This window comes from Athene cunicularia (assembly GCF_003259725.1).
Source record: "Athene cunicularia isolate RWA chromosome 10 unlocalized genomic scaffold, athCun1 chr10_part1, whole genome shotgun sequence".
Taxonomy (NCBI): domain Eukaryota; kingdom Metazoa; phylum Chordata; class Aves; order Strigiformes; family Strigidae; genus Athene; species Athene cunicularia.
This window is the reverse complement of record NW_020799112.1, coordinates 4,117,368-4,143,034: the sequence shown is the minus strand read 5'-3', so window position 1 is coordinate 4,143,034 and position 25,667 is coordinate 4,117,368. Positions and strand designations below refer to the sequence as shown.

Sequence of the window (25,667 nt, the reverse complement as noted above, 5' to 3'; positions counted from 1 at the left end):
TATTGTTACTATTAATTTTAATAGAATTTTTTAAATAATTTAGCACTATACCTTTGTAATTTTGAAACGTACCTTGTTTAAGCCTGCCACCAAACTGATCCTCCAGCAGCCCATGAACCACTAATTTGTAAATCATGGCTTGTGCTCGTTCCAAATCTGCCAGTCCTAGAGCTCTTTTAATCGGCGAACGCATGACTGCCCGTTTCACCATGTGTCGCATCAGGAACTGCAAGGCAGCACGCATTTCAACATCTTCATGAACAACTGGAGAACTAGCACAATCAGAGTTGTGACCATTTTCTGCCAGGACTTTTGGTATTAACAGTAGTTCAGCATATTTACTACAACTAAGAAGAACACTAAGTGACTTCATAGCACCAAGATAAAGGTAAGATAGCTGTACCGCTCTGATTTCTGACTGAACTATATCATGATTTCTTGGAGTATGTTCATGATTTTTTTTTCTTCCTTCAGCAGGTTGGTGTTGGGATTCCATACCTAGTGTTGATGGTTCTAAAGAAAAGGAAGCAATTTCATTTTCTGACTTAGAACTTGTAGCGCTATGTCCTTTGTTATCATCAGCACTTTGTCCTAATCGTGTATCTGATCCAACATCACCCTCCGTTTTCTGGTCCATTTCCCCTTTATCTTCAGATTCATGTCTGTGTTTTTTCTCATGTCTCTTGGTGCTTTGCTTTCCCATATCTTCATGAATACCAGTCAGATAGGTAAGGTCCAGCAACACAGTAGCTGTCAGCCCACGAAATCTTGCAACATCAAAAGGCAGTGGTTCGCAGGGCTCCAGATTATACAATGGAGTATCACTAGGCGACCAAAAAGTTGGGAAGCTTTAATAAAGATCAGAATGACACAGGAAAAAGCAAGTGAGGGAGAGACAGGAGGAAAGTACAGGAAATAATGTAGGCAAAGTAAGATGTAAAATATATTTAATAAAATAAGCAAACTAATTCTAAAAATTAAATGTAAATGAGGATAATGAGGTTATGATCAGAAAACGGGGAGATATGGTATCAAGAGTAAAGGTAACAAAGCATGCAAAGGTTTTCAATAACAAGCATTAAAATCCAGAAGCATCATAGAAGCTATCAATTCTGTGCTGACAGAGGTTTCTGCTGTATTATTTAGAAATATGTAACAGACTAAGAAAGCTACCTAAGACAAATTTTATCATCATACTTGAGCTGAATTTGTGAATAGGTATAAAAGCTTAGAAAGAAAACACTTTAAACTTTTTTCTCATTAGGGAAAATCTTTGATTGACCTCATGTTCCTGTTCAGCTATTCATCACAAGGAGCACAGTACTGATAGGTTATGATAATTCTGTTGTTGTTTATGTCAGGATAGGCTACCTGGAGAGAACAGTGCCTTTTTACAAACACAGGTCAGAAAACCCAGACACACAAAATATACATCTATGTGTCCATCTATATTCAGTGGTCATTTTTTGTTATATTTAGGACTGTTACACTTGACTAATTTTCACTCTAAACAGGACAAAAATTCACCAGCCTGTATTTCCATACATCTTGTATTTTCCATACATGCAGCAGATAAAGGCCTTTTAAACCTTCCTTTTATTATCACAAAATGTTTTCCCATGTTACAATGTTAAAATTCTACCTAAAAATGAAAGCAAACTTTAGCCTAGTTTTATTAAGAAGGTACATTCTGAACTTAATTCAGTACATTACTAAGAGCTTGCCTACATTCAAGTGCTGTACCACTTCACTCAAATAACATTTTACATTATTTTAAGGGCACATTTACTCTAAGGCTATACTGTCACAGGGTCGTACTTGAAAGAATTTATATCTGGAACTAAATTTGACTATCAACTGCACATCAGTATATTTAGTTAAGGAGACAACAGATTTTGCATAAAGACAAAACAGAACTGTTGCAACAATTATGCCTAAGAGGTAAACTGACATCAGTTGATTCAGAATGTAATTGTAACTGGTGGCAAAAATAATTACTGCTCAATTTGTCCAGAAGATTATGGTTCAACTACAGCCAGGAGTTTAAGAAGTTTAGTCAATCAAATCTTTTCCACACTAAAACACAGACAATTCCTGCAAGAGCACCAGAGAAGACACTAGCTTAATTACACTTTCCTTCTGAGTGCCTTCCCTTTGAAGGCATGACTGCAAGACAGGTGGAAAAAGGGGTATCTCCTTCCAGACTCCTCCCCAGTTCTCACCATCACATCACAACCCCAGAGTGTTAACATCTAATACAGTGGCACCCCTTTAGCTCTCTAAGACAGGTCAGAGAATGAATAAACGCTACTTCGAGGCAGCAGTAATTTAAACCATCATCCAACCCACCTTTAAGAAGAGAGAATCCTCCCATCTCCTGACCTTAAGCCTCCTCAAGCCTCACAGAGCAATTTCCAGTCCCCTAAGAAGGGAATGACATTGCAGCCAAGACACCTGTTCTCAACTCTGATAAACTAAATCAGGTCTCTCTTCAGAACCAGGTTCACCATTTACAACAAAAGCAGGCACTAACACCCAGTAAAAATCTGTATTCTTTACAGACATAACTACGAAGCTGTAGTAAATTAAAACAGCAATAATGTTTTAGTCAGCCAATGCATACCAAGCCTAGAACGAGCAATGCCCATTTCAAATCTAGGAAAAATGTCAGTTGGTCACATCCCAACTCTGAAACCTAGAGGTCAAATCTAAGACGTCTAATGATGCTCATCAATTCAAAGCTATCAAATTTATTTTTTTATATACAAGGCATTTTATTACTACATAGCATAAAAATTTAACTCATATATTTGTTTTTAAAAGCCAAATTTTGAAGTCTAAAGCTTTAAATAATTGATCAGCATGACTCTAATGTAAAATGTATGTTACATCTGAAGATTTCCAAGCACAAAACACCCCTAGATTGTGAAAAGTGTAGGAAATGAGCATACCTGATAGTAATCTCTGCTTCATCCCACTGGACTTTAGCAGACGTACTGCCTTCCTTCACTACTCCAAGCAAGGTGGCATGGCGTCCAGTTTGCTTGTGCACACATCGACCTCCAACTCTAAGACCAGCATCAACTCCACCAATTACTGCTAGTACAGGCCACACTTCCACACAGAGCATCTTCAGCTGCAGTTCTGAAAGGTCAGCCAGACCATGCCTACTGTGTTTGCTTTTCTCCTCCTCTTTATTTTCTTTCTCCTCTCTCACCTCATTCTCTTCTCGACTTTGAACTGAGCGACTTTTCTTCAGCTTTTGGCCTGCTTCTTTAAGACATGTCTTGATTTTATTCAGTCTTTCCATCATTTTTTTATTGATGCAATGTGTCCAACGGTCTGTGCGATGAAGGATACGAATGAGTTGGATAGTGGCTTCTGCCAGCACTGCAGCAACAGGACTACAGATGGGGTCACCTGGTAGCAAATCTCTTGGTGTACCACGCATCTGCATATCACAGATTTTTACCTAAGTGTTTAAAGAAAACAGTTTAAAAGTTATCTTCTCAATGTACCTGAAGAAGCTCATTTTCTATGTACAGGAGTCTCCTGCTGAATAGAAAAAATTACTAGCATTGTCGTTTTTTGCTTTGGATCCTTAGGAAATCCACCTTAACACTGATGTAAACTCGCATCCCTTCAAACACAAGGATGATGAAATTGCAACAGTTCATGGTTTCTCACATAAGACTACCTACATTCGCCCTGCTTTCTGGGGAATGCAACTTTGTGGGTAGAACATTAAGTCTGTAAATCAATTCTAAACAATAAAATACATTTCAAATTTTCAACAGATTGCACAATATAGGAATTTATTAAAAGTCTAGCTAGTGTGCAAGTAATGCAGTGCTATGTATGTGATAAACCCAGATGAATGACCAGTGATGTTTCCCAGCACTTGTTAGCTACCATCCCCACCCTCCAAAAACCCCAACTTGTGTAACATTGACAAGGAGAACAGAAAGGAAATGATAAACTCATGACCCTGTTAAGGGTTAACCCCAGTGAGGCAGCAAAGCCACACACAGCCACTCCATCACTCCCTCCAGCATGATGGCAAGAGAGTCAAAAGGGCTAAAGTGAGAAAGCTCATGGGTTGAGATAAAGGAAGTTTCATAAGTAAAATAAAAAGACAAAATTAAATGAAACAAAGAAAAAAAAAAACAAGTGATGCAAAATGCAATCGTTCATCACCAGCTGACCAATGCCCAGACTGTCCCTGAGCAACAGAAATCCCTGGCAAACCTCCCTGCAGGTTTATTGCTGTGCATGATGTATCACATGGTATACCCCCTTTGGTCACTTTAAGTGAGCTGACTGGCTGCACTTTCTCCCAGGCTCTTGCCCACACCAGCATACTTGCTGGGAGGGACAGAGTGAGAAACCAAGAAAGCCCTGATGTTGTGTAAGCACTTCAGCAATAGCTAAAGCACTGTTTTGGTCATAAATCCCGAAACAGAGCACCATATTGGCTGTTCAGAAGAATACTGACTTTATCCCAGCCACAGTACACCTGTACAGATGAACATTTAAGTTACCTTCTCTCCTGGATTACTGCTATAGAACATAACACATGGGTATAACTCTGCTGCATCCACATCTTCAAAAGCTAGTTTTGGCTCCTAGTTAAAAAACAGAACATAAAACCTCAAACACAGAACGCTTCAACAAGCAAAAATATGAAACATGACAAAGTTATACCTGTATTATAATCCTTGTAAGTACTGAAAGTGCCATGTTTTAACTATCATGCTTAGCTTTATATAAAATACCCACATCAAATTACTGTTGAAAAAAACATCAAAAAAAAACAATTGATGTTAAATACCTCTCCATTTTTACCAAATGAAATAGTTCTTGCTTCCATATCTAATACACATGTGATGAAATCTCCTTGGGTAAAGCTGGACAAAGTCAAAGTTTGTTCTCCATTGTGATAAAGGTTACCACTATAGGCTCTATATAGCCACATATCTGAGGTAGTGCGATGGTTAAAATCATGTACTGGCCAGCGAGAAACTCCTACACATGTGCCTTCATTGCCTCGATTCTCCTTCACAATGTAGAACTAGCAGGCAAAACAAAACAAGCAAACAGAGAAAAAAGACAACAATATACATTTTAACATAGTAAAGTAATGAAAATTTAAATTACACATACTTATGTATACTTGTAACTGTTTTACTCAGAAGCTTTTAATAAAAAAAACAAAGCGAACAAGCTAGTAAGCTAAAATCATTCTCTACCTCTAAAATGACATCTTGGTGTATAAGGTCAGTCATTAACAAGTCATTTAAACTTAACATACTAGTAATTAAGAAAACTGTATGTAAATACACAAATAAGTTGTTTTGTTTTCCAGACTCAAAACGTACACAACCTAGAAACTGTGTTACAAGTGCTAAAAATAGTATTACAGAAATAAATAACCTTTACTCTTCATGTTCACAGTGAGTGATTTACAGAGATTCAAGTAAAAAAAAAAAGTGTTATGCTCAAAGATGATGCTAAAAAGGACTACAACTGTGTATGTATCTATGATCCACCAAAATTACTCCAGATGATGTATTAAAAGCCTGTCTTAAGTCAGAGGCTGATGTTTCTTCTGGCAAGAAAACAAAATATTTTGTGAAGTGTTTTTCTAAAAAAAAAAATTCAAAATCTACAGATTTCAGTAGGTAACTTTTGCAAGACAATGCACATTTGTGCTGACTATGGATCTTAGGGACAAGTACCATGACCTCTGTAAATACACAACACATATATTCACAGTTTCCAATCTGTGTACTGAAATACCCAAATGTCAGTGCTCAAAAGCAGCCACAAACCTTCACTTTGGATTGCAAATCACAGAATCATAGAATGATTTAGGTTGGTAAAGAAACCTAACACTGCCAAAAATGTCATTTACTCAAGAACGTTGTCATAGGGGAAAAAACATAGGTAGTTGTTGTTTATAAATCATAGTATATTTCCAAAATAACATTAAGGGAAGTTGAGAAATACACTTTTATGCGACCTACCTTCCACTGGTAACACCCAGAAGTAACTCCAGTGGATGCTAAACCATATCCTTTACCTCCACTTCCGTGAGTTAGAATCTGCCCATTCTCCACTATGCAGCATTGAGCCTTCTCAGGGTCAAAGGACACTTCCTGTATGGGAAGATTCTCATCTTCATCTTCAGACTCTCCTTGCTTCTACCAGAAACAGGACAAAATACTTGTAGTAAATATAACTCAACTGCATTCAGTCAAAAGAGAAAGTAAAAGCATCGTTACCTGTAGCTTCATTTCTTGTTCTTTCTCCTTTATTTGAATTGCATGTTTAGCTTGAGCTATTGGAGTCTCCCACATGCAGTCAGACAGAAGTGAGAATAATCGTTCAACAACCTGGTGTATTAGAATATAATTCAGATCATTTTAAATCCAAGATAAGGACAACAAATATTATTATATTGTTTTACTTTGCTTTGAGAAATAAATGTAAAAACATTTAGTGCTCTTAGATAAGCAAATATCTACACTGTGCCTCACTTGATTTGGATTCTCAACAAACCTGTGAAACATTTAGAAGTTTTATGAGACTTTCTGAAGAAATAGGTGTGAAAGCATATAACAAGATATAAAGACCTGAGCCATTTGATCATCTTCAACGCCAGATTCACAAGCAGGTAATACAGCTTCTAGTACGTGAAGCGCAAGAAGTCTAGTCCTCAAATTGCCAACCAGGGGAACTCCTAAAGATGGAACAATATGTTAATAATCTGAAAGTGACTTCAGCATCAGGCATGCCCCTATGATGCCTGCTGCACGCCACCAGTGCACAATTCTCCAAAGTGTAACTTGTTGTTCACTACATAACACATGTTCTAACAGGACCTATTTTCAGGAACTGCACTACAGAAATGCAAGTAACCATTGAGCACATTTTGAAAGGATCATACCTGAGCAACACTTCTGAGAAGCAATGTTAAGAAGTACTTCTGTCCACTTTGGAGATGCCATTTTTGACTGAATTGCTTTTGAAGACACAACTCTACGTAGAAAAACAAGAAAGTCTCCCAAGTGCAATTCCGCTGCATGTTGCTTCCGGAGGGCAGCTAGGAAGTTAAATTGGAAGTTTTCATTGTTATTACTACCTTATTATTACATTATTAGTAGTCCTTGTCACTAGCAACAAACTGTTCTGTAAGTAAAAATCCAATGATCAGTTATTACATGATGATTGGTTGTTAACTTTGGATGGCTGATAGGTGCCCACCAAGCTGCTATCTCACTGCTGCTCCTCAGCAAGACAGGAGGAGACAATAAGATGAAAAGCTCGTGGGTCAAGTTAAGGGCAGTGAGATCACTTAATAATTACCATCATGGCAAAACAGACTCAACTTGGGGAAGATTAATTTAATTTATTGCCAATGAAAAATAGAGTAAGACAAAACTGAAACACCCTCCCCCCAACCCCCTCTTCTTCCTAGGCTTGACTTCACTCCTAACTCTTCCACTTTCCCACCCCCGAGGGGAATTATTTGATGACTTTAATGTTATTTACACAGTTAAGAACGACCCAACAATAATCAAAATATAGTAGAGTGGGTGAGGGCCTCAGCACTCAGTGGTTTCTTTTATTACATTTTCAGGTACTTCAAAATTGTAACAGAAATGATGCAAGGTAGTTACCTCTGAAGTCTCTCTTCTCATTATCCCCATTTGAATCTGCCTTTTTTGATTCTACTTCATCCTCCTCGCCTTCACCTTCTCCAAAGGAAGCCATAAGCATCACACCAGCTTGTGATAACAAGTTCTTCAGCTGACTGCATAATAAATCCAGCAAAGACTGGACCACCTTTGGGCTCAGTTTGTCGGCATAGGTTCTGTACACAGACACAAGGAACAATAACATAAAGACACAACTATAAACTCAGTGCAAGTGATGACCGGGCCTAACACAGCACTAATTCCCATTCATTCTATTGCAGTTGGTTACATTTCCTCATGCTCCATAATATGCTTGGCAGATTATTCTTATTTGAATCCAATTTTTAGGACACTTTAAAACCGTCCAATCTTTAGAATTGAAGAATACATTTCCAGTACTTCCTAACAGACAAAGAACAACTTAGTCAATTAAACATAGTCCACTGCAACTCCCAAGGACAGGGTGTTGTTTTTGTGGGTTTGGGTTTTTTTTTGATGTGAGGTTCTTGGGGTTTTTTTACATAATGGATTTGGCAGGTAATTGTAAAGTGTTGTATGAACACTGAAATGAAGATGCATGTACTGAATATTAAATAATACCTTTGCTCCAAATAGAAAGTAATTTCCCCACTGCTTTTTCTTTAATGAGTTAAACTAAATATTTAAGCACTGACAAGATTTTGGGTGCTGCTCCCTGGTCTAGCATAGGCCAGTATTCATCAGAAAATTATATTCTGAAAAGAGGCACAGTATATTGCTCTGAAGAACTCCCACCACATTAACTGTATCGCTTTTACACAAATGACTTACACAGCAACAGAAAGTCTGATCACATGAATACAACAGATACAGATTAAAAGCTGAATTAGAAAAAGGGGGAATACTAGAATACAGTGTTTTCAGACCATAACGTTCTAACTGTTCTCGTTCAAACTCCTGACAATTTAAAAACATTTACAAGTCTTATGTGCATCTTTTTTAAAGAATAATGTGGCTACTCTGCTTTTTCCCACCCTTCACTTATATGCTTTTGAACAACACCTATTGTCCTAAAGAAAGATCACACAGAAGAAGCTATTTTTAGAGGGTGCTGAAAAGCTTAATGATTAATTTTTCTGAAAGCAAGGAAGCATTTGACACTTACCCTGTGGTGATAGCGAGGATTTGAAGTAGTCTTGTACTTGCTACTTTCAAAGCTGTGCTGAGCTGAGAAATACCAGTTTTGGGGAGCAACTGCAGTGGTTGTCCTAACATGGTGTCAGTGCCACACAACTGTGATAGCACATTTAGCAGACCAGTGGAAATGGCCAAGGAGACATCAACAGGCTGATAGTGTACACTTAGAGCAAAGACTGTTACCAACAGAAGACGCTGTTGTGCTTCTAAGATTAAAATAAAGTTGGTTTTAATTAATAAGCTGTTTAGAGTAAGACTAGTAAGACAGAAAAAACGCAGATCATTTTAAAAATAAAATTTAATTAATACAGTTATCAAGTAAAGAGTTAGCCTTCTTTGTCAGACACTCTGAGGTCATCTTTCTGATGTACCATTGTAGCCCCCTTTAACTCAATGCAACCACTATGTCATGGTTCTCCAAGGAAGAATATCACATAGTTTGTGATTTAGATCTCCTGAGGCTAAATCTCAAACCAGAATCTTCTCTCCAGGCTAAGGATAACTGGGTGAAATACTCCATTTTCTACTTATACTTCAAGTTGATTCTTAAGACATTTCTTTCAGTTCCATTTAATTGTTAGTTAAACAACAGAACAATTCAGGTAAGAATGCCCATTAGGCTCTAAAAAAAAATTATATTATTCTCTTCTGTATTCTTGGTGAGTGCATGTACAAAGGCACAAAGGGGTGCAGAGTTCCAGCTATCCCTTAAGAACAGAAGCACACAGCAATATCTGGGTACAGGACAGGAGAAAGGCCTTTTAAAACAGGCAAGATGCCCTGTTCTTTGGTTGAAAGAAGGAAGAGAGTTTGGAGGCTTTTCATCTCTTCAGAAAACTGCTTATCCCTGAAAAAAAACTAAAAATCACTCTGAAGCACCAAAGACATGGGTGACTGTGGAGGACTGTAGTATGTGGAATAGGAAGACTGACAAAAGTTTTAAAATAAAAAGGCTTAACACTCGAAGAAAATTAAACCAGAAAAATGTCAAGAAGTTTCTCTCTTACGAAAAGGTGCACAGGTACTTCAGTGAATTTTGGTCACTAATATCAAAGTCTGTCTTGTTAAACATATAAGCTGTTGTACAGTTTATTAGGGGATGTATTTTGAAAATCTGGTTTTCACTCACCTATGTGATGCTTATTAGCTTGCAGAGCTCTTTCTAACGTAGCAGATAATTGCTGGTAAATTTTGTGCACAGCCACCTGGATTTCAATTTGAATACTTCTCTTAGCAGCTCTGATACCATCCTGGGTCAAACAAATAAACATTACAAGGACTGATATATATTTATCACCCAGTTACGCAAACAGCAGAAACTATTAAAGTACATACCTGGTAGTGATGCAATCTTACACTCTCTCCTTTGGCACCTGCATGTCCTACAGTGCCCAAACCGAAGCAGCCAGCAAGAAACTGTAGTCTAACAGAAGTAAGCAATGAAGAAGACTGAAATCCTGGTACTTGACGACCTCCCATTAATGGCACACTGCCTTTTTCCTCCATCCCTGATAGAAGCACTAAAATCTGATGAAGTGCTTCCAGACGAAGCTAAAAATAAAGGCAGGCAAAAGACAGTATTAAGTAACAAGTATCCTTAGAAATTAGAATTACATCATCTTCAGTTGTAAGCGACAATAAATGAGGTAGCTGTTTTCTCATCGCCACTTACTTAAAAAAAAGCCAGAATTCTTTATGTAAATAAACTCTAAAATGAAACTTAAATTTCCCAGTTACAGTTAAGATATTTTAACAGAAAAGAGAGGAAATATGTCCTTAATATACAGAATTTGGATAATGTTTTTAAAAAATGAGCACAATATATAAAGAGTAAGAGAGGGTGTTAAACTGAAATTCACCTCAGCTCTCAACTGCTGCTGCTCCATTGCAATTATTGATGCTTGTGGACTGGTGGACATACTTTCCTCTGGTTCCTTAAATCCTGGCGAGTTTCCCACATCTCCACTCACAAAGCTGACAACATTTTCAATCAGAGTATGAACACCGAGGGATCTTGAGAGATCAAAATCGGACTCAACAAATGAGTAGGAGGAAGTGTATAACCAGTCTCTGCTGTGTTTCAGTCGAGCCCATGAGTCACTTAAAGATTCCACTTGACTGTGTATTGCTCCTAAAGATATACATAATGGAGTCTCATAAATTCCAATTCACCAGGTAACACATTTTGGCAGTAGAAGACTAAACTGCTGCTATTCATACAGGTGGAAAATGGATATTCATGTTATTTATACCATGCATTAAGCAACTTACAGCAAAACACTTGATTTAAATTTACAGCAGTTTCCCTAAAGGAAAGGCTGTATTTCTTTCAATTATGTTAAGCAGTATTGCAACACGCTGCCATGTGAGAAAACAAAAAAGATAGAAGCCACTCAAACTGCTCAGCTTAAAGCTAGAACACTGAATAAAAATGCTTTGCAGCTAAATGATAAAATAGTAAATAAAAGATCTGCTACAACAGAAATTGTGCACTTTGGATATTTTAAGGTCTAACTATAAAACAAGAGTGGTTTTTGGTTTTAATCAAGCCACTGTACATTTCATAGTTTTGAAAAAGCATGTTATTTTGATGAAATATTTACAGAATCTAACAGAGAATATTTACTTTGTTATGATTCAAGATAAAGAGACACACATATCTTAAATTCTACCTACAGCATATATTAGGTCTAGATCTTTGTCATCTGGCAATTTCACAAGTCTATCTTCAAGTATTTTCTATTACATCGGCATGTCATTATACTACCTGAAACTTTACCATCACTAATAAATGTACTTCTTCAAATGACCATGAGCCATCCATTTGCAGCACTGGAACTTATTTAGCACCATATATTTGATCTCATTTTCAAAATAGTTTTGCTAGAACTCTCTTCCTGATACAACTGAGTGTAATGTCACTAAAGTCATACCTTCAGCAGCAGTTAACTGATATGCAGCAATTAAATATACATATCAACAGAGAAGTTGGTACTTTATGATTTCTGTAAATGCTGTTAGCTGACCTGGAGCTATGCAAGGTATTACAGGAGGGCAGACCCTGCTTAAAAGAACTTCCCAATTGTATAGATAGATATGTGAAAACCTAACGTATGTTTAAATTCACTTGGAAATTTTCATTTGAATTATCTTAAATAATCTACACAGAATTTTTAAATATTAATCTCTTGTGTACAATGAGCTACAGTTATCATTTGGAGAATGATATTCACAGTATTTGTACAGATCTATGTGATAATTCACAGTACTCGCACAAATCTCCAGTAATAGTTCAGGTTTTCTAATCTGTCTGCAGTGTATTGGCCTCAAACATTATTAAATGTAGCCTTTTCAGGGAAAACTCACACAAATTCATAGAGATTCATCTGTTGAAAGCTTTCATCAGTGAGGCTGAGTTCGAATGGTAACAGATGGATCCTAGTTTCAGGACCTCCTTTAAACACTGCCTACCTGCAGCAGCTTTGGTAAGGAGCTGCTCATAGGAACAAGGAAACACAGACACATCAGTTTTTGAACTTATGACAACTCTCCTAGCAACCATTCTACACCATTCTTTTCCTGAGTAAAAGCAAAATAATATTATTCTGTCAACCATATGCACCTGGAGGTCACAATTTGTACCTTCTTGCAATTTATGAATTCAAAATACTGTGAAATTTTGCTTTTCCTCTGTAAATTAGGTAGTTAATCTCATTTAGTTGCCAAAAAAATTAATTGTCGGGGCTATTAATTATGAAAACCTGTTCACATCCCCTCTCCTTTTCCATAAATAAGAGTTCACAGGCATTTGCATTGCATTCCTTAGACTTGCTACTAAACAGATTGCAACGGCTTCACAAAGAACCATCACAGTACTTAGCTCATAATAAGTATTTGACAAAAAATATACACACACAAATTTACTTTGGATAATGCAAAAATTAAGTTTAAACATTGCTCTTCAAAGTGCAACCTAATTTCCTAATTTCTGCTAATTTATGTAACACAGCAATATTACCTGGTTTACAGAGAACAACCTATTTTGTCATGTTTACTATGAAAGAATTTAAAGAAATTCTGTTACTCAATTTTACAATTTATATGTGGTGACAATATTTAAAGCAAAAGTAAAGACAGATACCACCTTACCCTAATTTTAATATTAATTCTTATTATGCTTGTTTTAAAACTCTCTATTAAAAACTGAGTTATATGCTGAAGTGAAATTACATGCAGGTGAGAAACATAAGATAAACAGGACAGAGTAAAATAAAATGGCGCTAAAATACTCAGTTTCATGTAGGAAGGAGTTTCCTGCATATGCATGGTTAACAGAGCTCAAGGGAGAGGATAACCCTCAGATTACCTACAGGAAGCATAGTCAAATCATTACCAAGTCCACAGAACGTTGCCTACATAGTAACAACTATTTCAAAAGCATCCTTAAACCCTACAGTCTTTCAGAGCAAGAAAGTCTTTCAGCAAGAGAGCTTAAAGCATCCCAAAGTGACGTTAACTTCCTGGTTTTTAACTGTCCTGCACTATGCTATGCCACTATGAATCACAGCACAGAATCAAAGGGTTTGTAAAGAAACAAAAAAAGCAGTTCCAATTAAATCATAATCTTTGAAAGGTCTCTTCTAGCTTAACAGGACATCAGAAGACAATTTACCTTTGATAGACAACAAATCTTTTAAGAAAAACACCTGACCATATATTAATAAAAATCTAAAGAATTTAATATTTGAAAAAAGATGAGGTCTTACTAATCATTTTAGTATCAAATGCAAGAATATTTAAATGTAGGAACAATTTAAAATTGAAGTTATAACTAAAAGTATAGAATTTAAAAATCAAGCTGTCAGAAGTCAAAGTAGTATACTTCAGAATTAAAAACATTTAAGAATTAGGGCACACAAATCTAAAACACAGTAATTTTTTTTTTCCTTACGATGTTAAGTATCAATAGAAGAACAGAAGAATCAAAAGTATGATTGTATATTAGAGCTTAGCTTGATTCTGTGTAATATTAATTACACAGAATGGATTGCAGCTTAGCACTTTCATAAGCCTCTACAATCACATGAACAGAGTTGCACATAAGAATAAACTTTAAGCTTACTCTAAAAAAAAAGTTTATTTGTCCTTATAAGCCAGCTTGTAATAATGAGTTTTCTAAATGAATGTGGCACAGCTGCAATACACACTTCATAAAACAGAAAATATGTAGGGAAGCTATAGAGACAAAAAAAAATAAACATGCCATCAGTTACTTGCTTGAAGCTCTTCTTTTTTCTGGGGCTCAACTGGCCAAAAAGGAGTAAATACACTACACCACACAAGAATCAGAAGACAAAAGCAGACATTTGAAACAGAAGGTAACATATTCACAAAATCTTTTCCTCATATTATTCTGACTTAGACTTAAATGAACAGTCTCATCTCAATCAATACAACAATATATAAAGCAGCAAAGTTTGGGGGAAAAAATATTTACTCTTGTTTTGAATTAATATAGCCTAGGTAACTTTCTAAATTCTTCACCTTCATTCTTTACAGGGGAAAAAAAATATATCCCCTTTAACACAGTTATATGCATACACTAAGACACATTTACATAGCTTACACAAAAATAACCTTTCAATTTCAAAATGCAGAACTCATTATTACAGGTACACAAAATGATTTCAATTTTATTTGTATTTGATTTAAGTTGCTGCTTTTTTCAGAGTTGTCCAATTGTGTTAGGAAAGTACTACAGTACACACAAGCACACTGAAATCCACTGAATTAAGATTTATGTGAAGTAAGAAAATTCAAGACTGGAGGACTCTCATTTACCTGTCTGTAACTATGTCAACAATTGCACTGCTAAACATGCATTCTTTACTGTTGAGTGTCTAATGCAGTATTGAGTATCTCATGGGTACTGTACAGTGTAGGTACAACATTCTGAGGCATATTCTCTGGAAGCCCCCAAAGGGCTTCGATATGGGGGGAAAATAATAATGTGCTCATCACCCCTTACGGCAAAAGTATTGTAAAATACTTTTGCTGCAAGAATGGAAGGAAATCTTTACTAATTCAGAAATAACTAAATAATAGCAAGAAACAAGACACTCAAAGGATCCTCAAGCTGAAGCAGGAATACCGCAGTCATATTTATGAACAGATACAACAAATGAAGGTGGCAATTAAAGATTGGACTGAGTGGCCAAGTCATGAACCGAGTAAAAAGAGAACGCCTTTCTTCCATACCCATCTGCAACACCATAGGAAGACCTTATAGTATTAACAGATTTTCTACTGCTAGTTTTCTGTATTGCAATTTATGAATAGGAACAGCTTTTGTACCATGAAAGTAAGACTATAACCAACAGTGACTTTCAATTATTAAGGAAATGTGACATGAATTTCGAATAACAGTTGCTGCTTTCAATGAACAGAAGTTCTAAGACAAGCCAATCCGCTCCAGAGGGAATTATTCTCTTGCCTGTTACAAAATAACTACTCACTGATACCCTATACATTCTACAACATTTTGACAACTCTGCAAGGATCAAATATTCTGCACAGAGTATAGCAGAGGATAAATTAACCCTCTAAAACCTCAGCTGGAAACAGCATGTGTGGCCATGGTTCTGTAATAAGTAGTGTGGTTATATTCTAGTAAACTTTTTTAAGAAGAGATGGGAAGAACCTCATGCCTGTATATTAAGCAGATTTTTAAAGTAAAAATTCCCTTTTAAGTCTCCAAAATAGCAGAACCTACAGGAAAAAAAAAAAAAAAATCAATGGTGATAGAAGGAAAAAAACTTTGTTTTCCAATTAGCTCTGCTTGTCAGCTTTCTTCACACAGTTTATGGAGAGACACTTAAGAGAACAAATATTTTCAAGGGACTGCTGCAAACTGCAGTAAGATCCTATGTTAACACACACGTAAAAGGAAACCCGATTGAATGTTTTGAATAATAAACTTCAACTGAAAGAAATGAGAAGTGGTTCCTGTTTTTTCCTATGGTTCTTCTGTAAGATTGCATTTGTTCTTTCCCACCTAACACTGCCAACTCTACATCCAATCCAGAAAAATTTGAAAAGTTCAGCTGTAAGTCCCTTAAAGTAACAATGGTTAATGCTGTTTTATAGAAAGACAAGAAAAAACAGGAGGCTTGGCTTTATGTTAACTGCAATTTGAGAAATGTTTCCCATGTGTATTTCTGTTGTAATGCACAACTATCCTTTGCACTCAAAAGATATCTTGTCTATCATCTATAAGGCATACATGTTTCTTTCCTCTCTTTCTTATTTAGAGGGACATAAAATCTTCCACTCTAAATTATATGTGAAAGTCCCAGTAGCACAAAGTACAAACATGAATATGGAAAGAACATCTCAAAAAAACCCGCATAACAAGTAAAAATAAGCTGCTTGTGTCTCACAAAAATGTCTAATCATTGCTTCAGGGCAACCTGACTGTGGTGCCACTTAAAAATCCAGCTGGAGAACAACTTGATGAACAATGCCATAGTCTTCTGTAGGTTCTCTCTTCTACTCTGGTTTATTTGTCGTAAACAGGAAACTAGGCTTTTTCTAATCCTTCAGTTCTTAACAAATGTAGCAAATTTACATGCAGATAGCTTATTATGATGGAACTCCTTGATCTCTTTTGCCAGCAACTCAGGATGGAGCACAACATAATGCAAATATGCTGTAATGAGTTAGATTTCTCCTATTCTTCAAGCTGAGGTAACAGTGAGCATAAATGTCCCCTTTATTAGTTACAGCATATCACAAGAATAAAGATTAAACTGAAGGGTCTTTACCAGTCAAAACAACCTTGATAGGGACTGCAGTATCTCTAGCACTTCAATGTGCAGGCTATGTTACAAGGAGTGGACAATCCAAAAAGGCTGCAAGTTACATCTTCACCAAACACTGGGGCAGGGTTCAGTTCTAGAAGATAACTAGGATTCACAAAACCAGGTCATAAGAAATGAAAGACCTTAAATAGCACCGAACTGAATAGCTCACCCAGTGGATCACATCAATCTCTGTAGATCTTTACCTGACCTTGATATAAGCATTGGGAATGTTTCCCTGTAAATGTACCCTGCATTCACTGGATGAGTCCAGTATATACATCATATATACACCATCCAAGCACAGGTAGAAAAGTTTTCATTATTGTATGCTGACTAACTTCCAGTCGCCAATACCAGACAAAGAAGTCATCCAGTACCAGAAAAGAGGTATCAGTATGTGTTGTCACAGGGTTCAGTTTGCAAATGAACTATTTGACTTCTTTAGGTTCTGGATAAGATAACTGTATTTACCCCTGTTTCTCCTCAGTGTTACACACTTGGTGCAGAACCTTCTTCTGTAATAAAAAGCATCTATAGACTGGTTGATATTCCAGCATTATTCCTCATTTCCTGAAGCCTGTGACCAAAACATCCTCATCAGTCTAACCAGCAGTTCAGGAACCATAATCCATAAAATCTGTTGTATCTCAAATCTAACCCAAGATGATTTCCTGGACTACTTCTAGGACATAGAAGAAAGCAAGTCAGATTAATGGCAAAGCTAAAAATAGTGGCTTCAGAGAATATACTGCAGATCAGATTGCTGGCAGAGTCTATCAGATCACTGAACACTTAGAATGCCAATGTGCATCCTGCTGTCACAGTATGAACAGCTCTAGTAAATTTCTTTACTTGCTCAACTGGTTCAATTGATTATCCATGTACAAGCAACTCCTTTCCACATTATTTACAAACTGAAGTGTAATGGGTGCTGCCCCTGATACGGTGCTTTACAATTCTGAAAGACTAAAAAGCAAGTAACCTCTCAGTATTCTGCTTAATGATGACAGTTATTAAACTAGAACTCCTACATTACCTAACAGTATTAAGGCTTTTGTAATTAAGGCATATCATAACTCAACCTAATTCCTGTTAAACTTTTTGCGAGATTTTTACAGATACAACAGACATAAGTTGTGCTGCTAGCAGAGACTCTGCATCATCCAGAGTGAAGTGGGACTTTTGGGACTCTGTATAAACAAACATCCTTTGCTCCCTTCCACTACTTTCTGTAAAAACCTCACTGAGATTCCCCAGAATGAAGCAGCAACAAAAAGCTAAAAATCTGATTTATACTGGAGCACGGGAAGAAGTGGGTGCTTGGTTCTGTAGTTGTGCTGGTGTTGAGAGGATGCAGAAACTGAAGTGGTATTTTCTGGATATGAGTTCTCCATGTTCAAGCACATTTTATGGTAAAAGTTCATTCTTAGCACAAGAACATGTGTTCCACTTGAACTTCTCTGCCAATTTTTAATTCCTGAAATTACGTGAGTGAAAACAGAATGCAAGTTCCTAATTCACTTGACCTCACAGCAATCCTCACTTGCTTCAAAAGAGCATCACAGTTTTTGAAACTAGAATAGTTATAACCTTAAGAAATACCATGACCAAGCCACAGAGCAGTAAGCGATAATTATTTCAAATGTTCTTTTTAAATACCCAGTTTTAACATCCTCATTGTCACTGTACTGTATTTAACTGCAAACATATTTTAACTTTAAATATACTAATCAGGTCAACAATAAAACTTACCCCTTTTTCTGTGCGATGACGCCAAATCCAAATCAACATTTCGTCTTCCACTCTAGATTAAAAAATTAATAAAATCCTCATTTCTTTAGGCAAATGTATGCAGTGAATAGTATTTTAAGTATTTAAAATGCATCTCTCACCCATATAAGTGAGAAAGTTAACAGAGGTATAATAGTTTCAATTTGGTTTTACCACTCTTACTTTCTCTTAACAATGTTGGCTATTAGAAGAAAAACTTAAGTACCAAAACACAGTACTAAACAAATGTTTAAAAGGTACTTCCCACATAGATATTATATTGACAATCTCTAAATACCTAATACTAGTTTACTTACCAGTGAATAACCTTCTTCATCTGATTCTGGCTGAGATAAATCGGATTCACTTCTTGACTTAATCAGTCTGTAGTTTGAGTTTGCATGGATTGAGCGACTTTCTGCAGTAAGACTTTCACTCCTGTTTGAGGTTCACACACATTCATGCACGCACATGCACACACAGAAAGAAAATACTGCTATTAGGCAAAAGTAAGAGTTGACAGTCAAATTTAGCAGATATCACAGTTTTATTTGGGAGTAGACTATCACAGAACATCAGAAGACCACATCAAAGAGAAATAACGTGGTCTGATGGTTTCAGTTATTCTGCGTATAAAAGGTATTAGTAAACTGTTACTTCTCAACACCCTTATTGGTCAACCGAACAAATGGCAACCTCAAACAACTGATCACTCAAGTGTCTTGGTAAGTATTACAAACAGTATACAGAAACACTTCTGAGCTGAGAGAACAAGAAAACAGAGTAGTGGGTGAAAAAGCACTGAACGTTTTAAAAACCCACCCATAAAATGCATCCTAAAGTTGATATGCGGGAGATCAAAGCCACTCAGACAATGACATCCACCCATGCTTTAGGGACTAGATTTACAAAAAGAGGCAGAAAGAATAAAAGGGTACTGAATATATGTAATCTCCCTCTGAACTTCCTGTCGATATCTTCATTTAAAGTATCAGAGCAGAGTTTCTGTACACTAGAAGAATAAGTAGACTCAAGACTTCACTAGTAGCACTATCTACACAATTCCTGTGTTATGTTCTAATAGACACACACAAAGCTTTCTGGAATAAAATTTTAAATAGATCAAGTTTAGAATAAAACTCTGTTACCAAGACTATATCAGGTTATGAAATTTAAAATACATTATGTAGTGCTTATACTATTTAAATTAAACACTTCTCCAATTCAAGAGCTGTCTGGTATAGGAGAATAACAAAGCCAAAGAACAGCATCTTACACATGCCAATATGTTAGAAATATTGATAAAAATCAATCATAAATTACACTTCTTTCATAACAGACTTTGAAACTTTTGTTTTTAAATATATCCTACAAATTTTCTTCAGACACTACTATATAGGACAATGGTAAAGTTAAAGAGTATACAAATAAGGTAATAAAAGATCCAAACACATACACAAGTTTTAGGAAAAAAATTTTTCCAATTACGTCAGATTATCTGTACACCTGATGATCTGGACTTCATTACTATTTATCACTAAGCCCAACTTTGAACAGTAAATATGATCCACACAGAACAAAATTCTTGTTAAGATTTAGTTAGTATGGACAAAGAAAATTGAGAAAAATCACTATTCTCAACAAAAATGTAACATTACTCTAGGCAAAAATCTTTTAAAAAAAATTCTAAGAAACCTCAGAGGAAAACTGAGGTTATTTAATCAATTATAAAGGAAGCAGAGAAAAGTTAACTATTCTAAGCAATCAGTAAACCCCACCTTGTCATGAGTCCAATACTCTCAGGAGTGGTAGAGGGAGGCTGCTGTAACTGTCCATCCTCCCTTCGTTTCTGGAGCTCCTCGATAACAGGGCTTACTCCTAAGATCAACAAGGCACATCTGTGGATGACAGAGTTGCATGCAGCAGTATACACATCTTGACCTTCTGTCAGATCAGTACTGATTCTTCGTTCCTGCTGAGACTGAGGAGGTGGATCATCAAGTCTAGTCCCTGTCCCAGTGTTCATCCTATCTCGATCCCGACTGCGAGCTACTTCACGGGCTGATAGGAAACATTGAAATATTTCTGTAACATGCAACACAAAAAGAAGGTCTTAACTTCTAGACAAAGCTACATAGAATGAAATATTCATCTACATCTTGGGCCAAAACCTGCCCCGCTACAAAGAACAATATTTTTCCAACAGTAAAAATATACATTAATAATACAAAGCTATAAAAGAAGTCATGTAAACAGGTAAAACAAAGTATTTACATAACATTAAGTTTAAAACTAAGAGGACAGTGCAATCTGACAGAGCACTAAACCCTCTTTCAGTGTTTTACTGCAACCCAAGTCCTGCTCAGATAGCATGAAAGAGATTATTTCATGTTTGCCTTTTAGCAGATGTATATGAAGTAATGTTTGTGTAAAACTCCATTTCGAACACCAGAATATCTGTAATTCAATACTGAAAGCTTTTATCAGCTTTGGTCAGTACAATGAAAATCCTATCAAAAATCTTAACCTTCGCTTTGCTTAATTCTGCTGTTGTCTAATATGCCAAATTTTTCTAAAGAAGCTATGTGAGAGACTGCATCATCTCTGTCCAAAGACCTAAATCTCTCTTGGTTTAATAATTTTCATTTTAAAGTTCCGTTCCCCTTTAGAAAGGCAAAGCTAAATTCAAACACCTCCTTCACTGATGTTAACAGAAGCAGTCAGGCATCAAGGACACAAACTGAACTCTACATGTCAGGACCCACTTCCCCTAGGATCTCCAGAAAAAAGTCACCATATTCCTGCTTGTCTGTGCACGTAACACTACTGTCTGTCTGGGTACTTCTGGATACATATCCTTTACTGTGTCTAGAAACCCGGTCCAGGTAGAACTGGAGAACACTAAGCATTTTCCCAGGCTAACTGTGTATCAAGCAGCAAAAGCATGTTGCATCTACTGAACAGGTAATACACATACACCTTCCAGAACCGTCTATCATCTCATAAATGTGCACTTCAGCTCCATAGCACGTGATTTCAGGAAAGCCTACCGCATTGTGGATATGACACATCATATAGAAAATAAAGGTATAACATGCTTTTTGGTCTTTAAAACCTCAAACAGGAATATGGGAGTCCTAATGAGGAATATAAACAACTGTCAGCAAAATAGGTGAGATGACAGCAGAGGCTGGAAAAAGGTAACGATTCTAACAGTGACCAGAGGAACAATATTGAGGGGAAAAAAAAGTATCTACAGAAAATATTTCAAGTGAGCCAATTTTCTTTTTTACGCTACATACATTGTACAGTAACCTTCAGAGGCTAACATGATTTCTGCCTTTGAGAACACTAGGGTAACAACAGAAAAAACAATCAAGCATGACTGTACGTTGCTTCACTACAACTGGAAAAATTAAAGATTAACTACCCAACTGAGCCTGATCACAAGCCCAAGTGAGCAGAACAACAGTTTGTGAAGTTCACCTTTTCCAAGCTATCTTCTGAAGTATTAAAAAAGTTTTTTAGAAAAACCTGTGAGAAAGTATTGCCAATAGTGTTACAAATACCAAACTTTGACTAAAACCTCAAAGTTTTTAATAAATTACCCAAGAGATATTCAAAGATACAAGTGAATTCCAATTCAGCCGACAGTTATCAACAGTTTGGGAACAGCAGGCTTTCTTCCAAACTTCAGAATAACATTACCCCTCAAAGCTTATTATAGACAAGATGAACATATACAAACACAGCAAAAACTCTATATATAAATATCAATGAAAACTGGGGGATCTATTCAACAGAAGTTTAGAAAAAACAATATAAAACCCATTAACAGTGCATATAAGTGGTGTTGGTGTATGTCAGACACCCTGAGAACGCCGTCTGCTTCCCTACTATTCGTGTTTTCTTGTATCAAAAGACTTTTCTGACCACATAAAAGCACTACACCATTTTATAAAAATAAGCTTCTCACAATGTTTATGCAGACAAATCTTTCACAGTCTTTCAAATAATTTCTCCGTTTTACCTCTGAGAGAAAAATATATTGTCCTTTTGAAGTACATTACATTATTGACACACATAACTAGTACTTACTACCAGCTGTCATAACTTCATGTTCTCTTTCCTCCTCTTCATCTTCTTGTTCTGGGTGTCCTTCTTCTCTGTCACGTTCTGCCTGCTCCTCCATTTCTGCTTCTTCATCAATTGTACGAGTAAAAGAATGTTCTTGAGTATCAACATCAGCAGATTCTTGGTTATCTAACATCTTTGGTTTAAAACAAAAAATATATAGTGAAATTAATTCTCACCCAAATGTTACTGAATAAGGTTTTTTTTCCTATCAAAAATGTGCTTTCAATATTGTGTGAAATAAAGACAGCTGTTTACATTCAAGGCTTTACATAAGTAAATTGGAAAATTTATTTTTCCTTTAATAACTGTCACTCAGATTATTTGCAGAAAAATGTCTCCTTGTAATGCTTTCTCAGATTCTACTGTCAAACTTTGACACTTCAGCATCAAAGCCTTTAGGAACCATAGGCTGTTGTCTCATAAAATTTTCTCCCTTTTTAAAGGACATGAATATGATAATGTTTACTTTGATGGACAAAATTTGGTTACTTAAACTGATACACAGTATGTTCCCATTTTTATTCTTAATGCTCCTGAACTTGCAGTTCTTTTTGTCCCTTTTACTTCAATGAAATTAAACAGATGTGTAACCCAAGATCAAAGATTAGCATAAGAGGTGCACAAGAAGAATGTCTTAGAATTTGAATTTAAAAAAATAATTTTCAGTAGATATATTTGGATTAATGTTTTCCTTCAATTTGAGGATAAGTGCTGACCAGCAAAATACTTAATACCTAACAGACAATTTTCCAGTGCAAGAAACAGTTTCAGACAACCTGAAGAAGGCAAAGCTTTAAATATGAAACATACAGTTACACTAGAGGTTTTGAAAATCTGTGGAATGTAATTAACCCTACAGATCTTGGGATATACACAACCCACCAGCGTAATTTCATCTGCCCTCTCCTGGCAGTTTTCCCTTCAAAAAAAAGCAGGTCTTGGTAGCAGCAGACCATGGGCACCATTTTTCTAGCACGTCTCATTTGCTTTCATCATTCTACTATTAAGACTGTGTACACTATGCAAATGTAAACCAGCTATTTTTCCCCATAGTATCAAATGTGAGACGTCCCTGAAGCAACAGATTCACTGCATACATTTAGGTTTGCTTTACTGCATTTGCACAATAAGCTTGAGGATTTCCGGGAGTAACAGAACTCACTGCACACACAGAGGACAAAGTACCTGACTGTGAGCATACACAACAGCTACAACCTGAACATGAAGCACAGATCTATTACGTGTGTACAAAATGACCACCCGTGTATGCCTGGTAAGCCAGAGAACGACCAAACTTAATGTATGCATTCTGTCTTGAGTAAATACACCATACTCAATGCTTTCAGAAGTGCAGATTAACGAACTTCTAGTTATACATTGTACATTTTAATTTGAAAACTCCTGAAAGTTTTTCAACATGGCAGAACAAAAATACCAGCAACATCTATGAAACTAACTTGATGCAGTATTTTCTTAATACACAGTAAAGCCTGAAGAACTGAAAAGAGATTTACCCATCTGTCTCTTGAGGATGATCTAGTCTGAATAAGTTCCATGTTCTTACAGGCAAGCAAGCGACTCCGAACTTTATATACACAACGGTATACTTCTGCCAAGGCTTTGCCAGGCTGGTACCTACAAAAAAGTGACCCAAACCAGGGAAAAAATCATACAAACTTTCTTTTAAAAGCTGAAATTAAACTTTGTCCTGAGATAATCATTTGACATTTCAGTTTCTCACAAACTTTTAACAGGAGCTTCAAGTTACTTGCCTGCTCTCACCACAAGCTTGACTAAGTAAACTTGTATGTTTCAGAAGAGCTGCAAGAACAAATCTGGACACAGTATCTAGGAGTGATTCATTACTTAAAGTTGCAGTATCCCAATCTGAAAACAGAAAGGATTCATCAAAACTGGCTACTGTTTCCAACAAACATATTTTTAATGACATCACACACACAAAAAATCTTCACCCATTTAAATCTTATTTAGAAGTAGCTTTAATACTTAAGAAATAAGTTTAGCATCAACAATTCACAAATACACTGCTTCAGACAAATGCATTTTGGTCTGCTCAAGGTACTGAAGTCTAACCATCAGCCAAGGGCTCGCACACAAACTGCCACCAGAAACTCACACTGCTGCACGTAGGGTGTAACCTTCCTTTCAAGCTAGGATAACAAAGTGGAGCTCTTCTCTTTATATAGAGCCACTGATTTACAGAGAACTTGTTTAGATACACACCATATTTGAGACTTTCTGCTCTTTTACACGTGGCTGAAACCACATTCAAGAATTATTTCACAGACTCACTTATGGAAAGCCAGCTATTAACACAAGCACAAGCTGAAGCGCAAGCTTCACTGCTAATATTAATAAGAGACATTTTCAGGTCTCAAAATTAAGGTTCTACTATAAAATAACAAAGCTGCCAAGCAAACCTCTACAAGGCACCATAATATTTCATGGGGGAAAAAAAAATTACTTTCCCACTTCCTTACAAATATCTTCATAGTATCTTATTCAATTTAATATTATCTACGAATCCTTGCAAACTACTTTAGAAATCACAAAAATTCACCTGGCCACATACAGTTTAGTCTAACGTAGCTGCTCCTCAGCAAGTCCCATTACTGTGCATTTGATGTTGTGCTAACCGTCACCATACAACTTTCAGTCAGCTCACATTGTGAACCAAGCAGAACCACATCAACTTCTAATCACTCAATTCCATAACCAAAATTAATACAAATTAGCCACTTCACCTCAGATTTTGCAAACAGACAGCATTTTTTTTAACTGGAATTCCTACTTCTGTGGAATTCTGCAACAGAATTCTCTGTGTTGCTCTCAACAGGCACACAATACCATTTGCTGTCTTCTTGATCTGGCTACCTTGGCCAGAGCTACAGAAAGTTATTTCTGGATCCAGCAGAGAGTTACAGTACAACTGCAGTGCTTAGTGGATCTCATTAAAAGGAGACATGGGAAGCCTGATCAGGAATTCAGATTTTAGACAATA

At 36.3% G+C, this 25,667-nt stretch overlaps 1 protein-coding gene across 7 annotated transcripts in view; it reads right to left on the bottom strand.

The window, feature by feature from the left end:
- Nucleotides 1-25,667, bottom strand: part of HERC1 (HECT and RLD domain containing E3 ubiquitin protein ligase family member 1) — an 82,044-nt gene that overhangs the window by 36,709 nt on the left and 19,668 nt on the right. For 4 of the 7 annotated variants that reach the window (XM_026855671.1, XM_026855673.1, XM_026855674.1 and 1 more), the window contains exons 19-37: nucleotides 24,418-24,532; nucleotides 24,160-24,280; nucleotides 22,607-22,778; nucleotides 20,287-20,593; nucleotides 18,826-18,946; nucleotides 18,491-18,542; nucleotides 10,736-11,007; nucleotides 10,212-10,427; nucleotides 10,006-10,126; nucleotides 8,845-9,082; nucleotides 7,683-7,876; nucleotides 6,950-7,105; nucleotides 6,636-6,742; nucleotides 6,285-6,395; nucleotides 6,027-6,203; nucleotides 4,832-5,071; nucleotides 4,542-4,625; nucleotides 2,952-3,472; nucleotides 73-848 (exon numbers count right to left, since the gene is read on the bottom strand). In XM_026855671.1, coding sequence (XP_026711472.1) covers nucleotides 73-848; nucleotides 2,952-3,472; nucleotides 4,542-4,625; nucleotides 4,832-5,071; nucleotides 6,027-6,203; nucleotides 6,285-6,395; nucleotides 6,636-6,742; nucleotides 6,950-7,105; nucleotides 7,683-7,876; nucleotides 8,845-9,082; nucleotides 10,006-10,126; nucleotides 10,212-10,427; nucleotides 10,736-11,007; nucleotides 18,491-18,542; nucleotides 18,826-18,946; nucleotides 20,287-20,593; nucleotides 22,607-22,778; nucleotides 24,160-24,280; nucleotides 24,418-24,532 — 4,101 coding nt within the window. The remainder of the gene's footprint in view (nucleotides 1-72; nucleotides 849-2,951; nucleotides 3,473-4,541; nucleotides 4,626-4,831; nucleotides 5,072-6,026; nucleotides 6,204-6,284; nucleotides 6,396-6,635; nucleotides 6,743-6,949; nucleotides 7,106-7,682; nucleotides 7,877-8,844; nucleotides 9,083-10,005; nucleotides 10,127-10,211; nucleotides 10,428-10,735; nucleotides 11,008-18,490; nucleotides 18,543-18,825; nucleotides 18,947-20,286; nucleotides 20,594-22,606; nucleotides 22,779-24,159; nucleotides 24,281-24,417; nucleotides 24,533-25,667) is intronic. The other 3 variants (XM_026855675.1, XM_026855672.1, XM_026855676.1) reach the window with 3 other exon arrangements.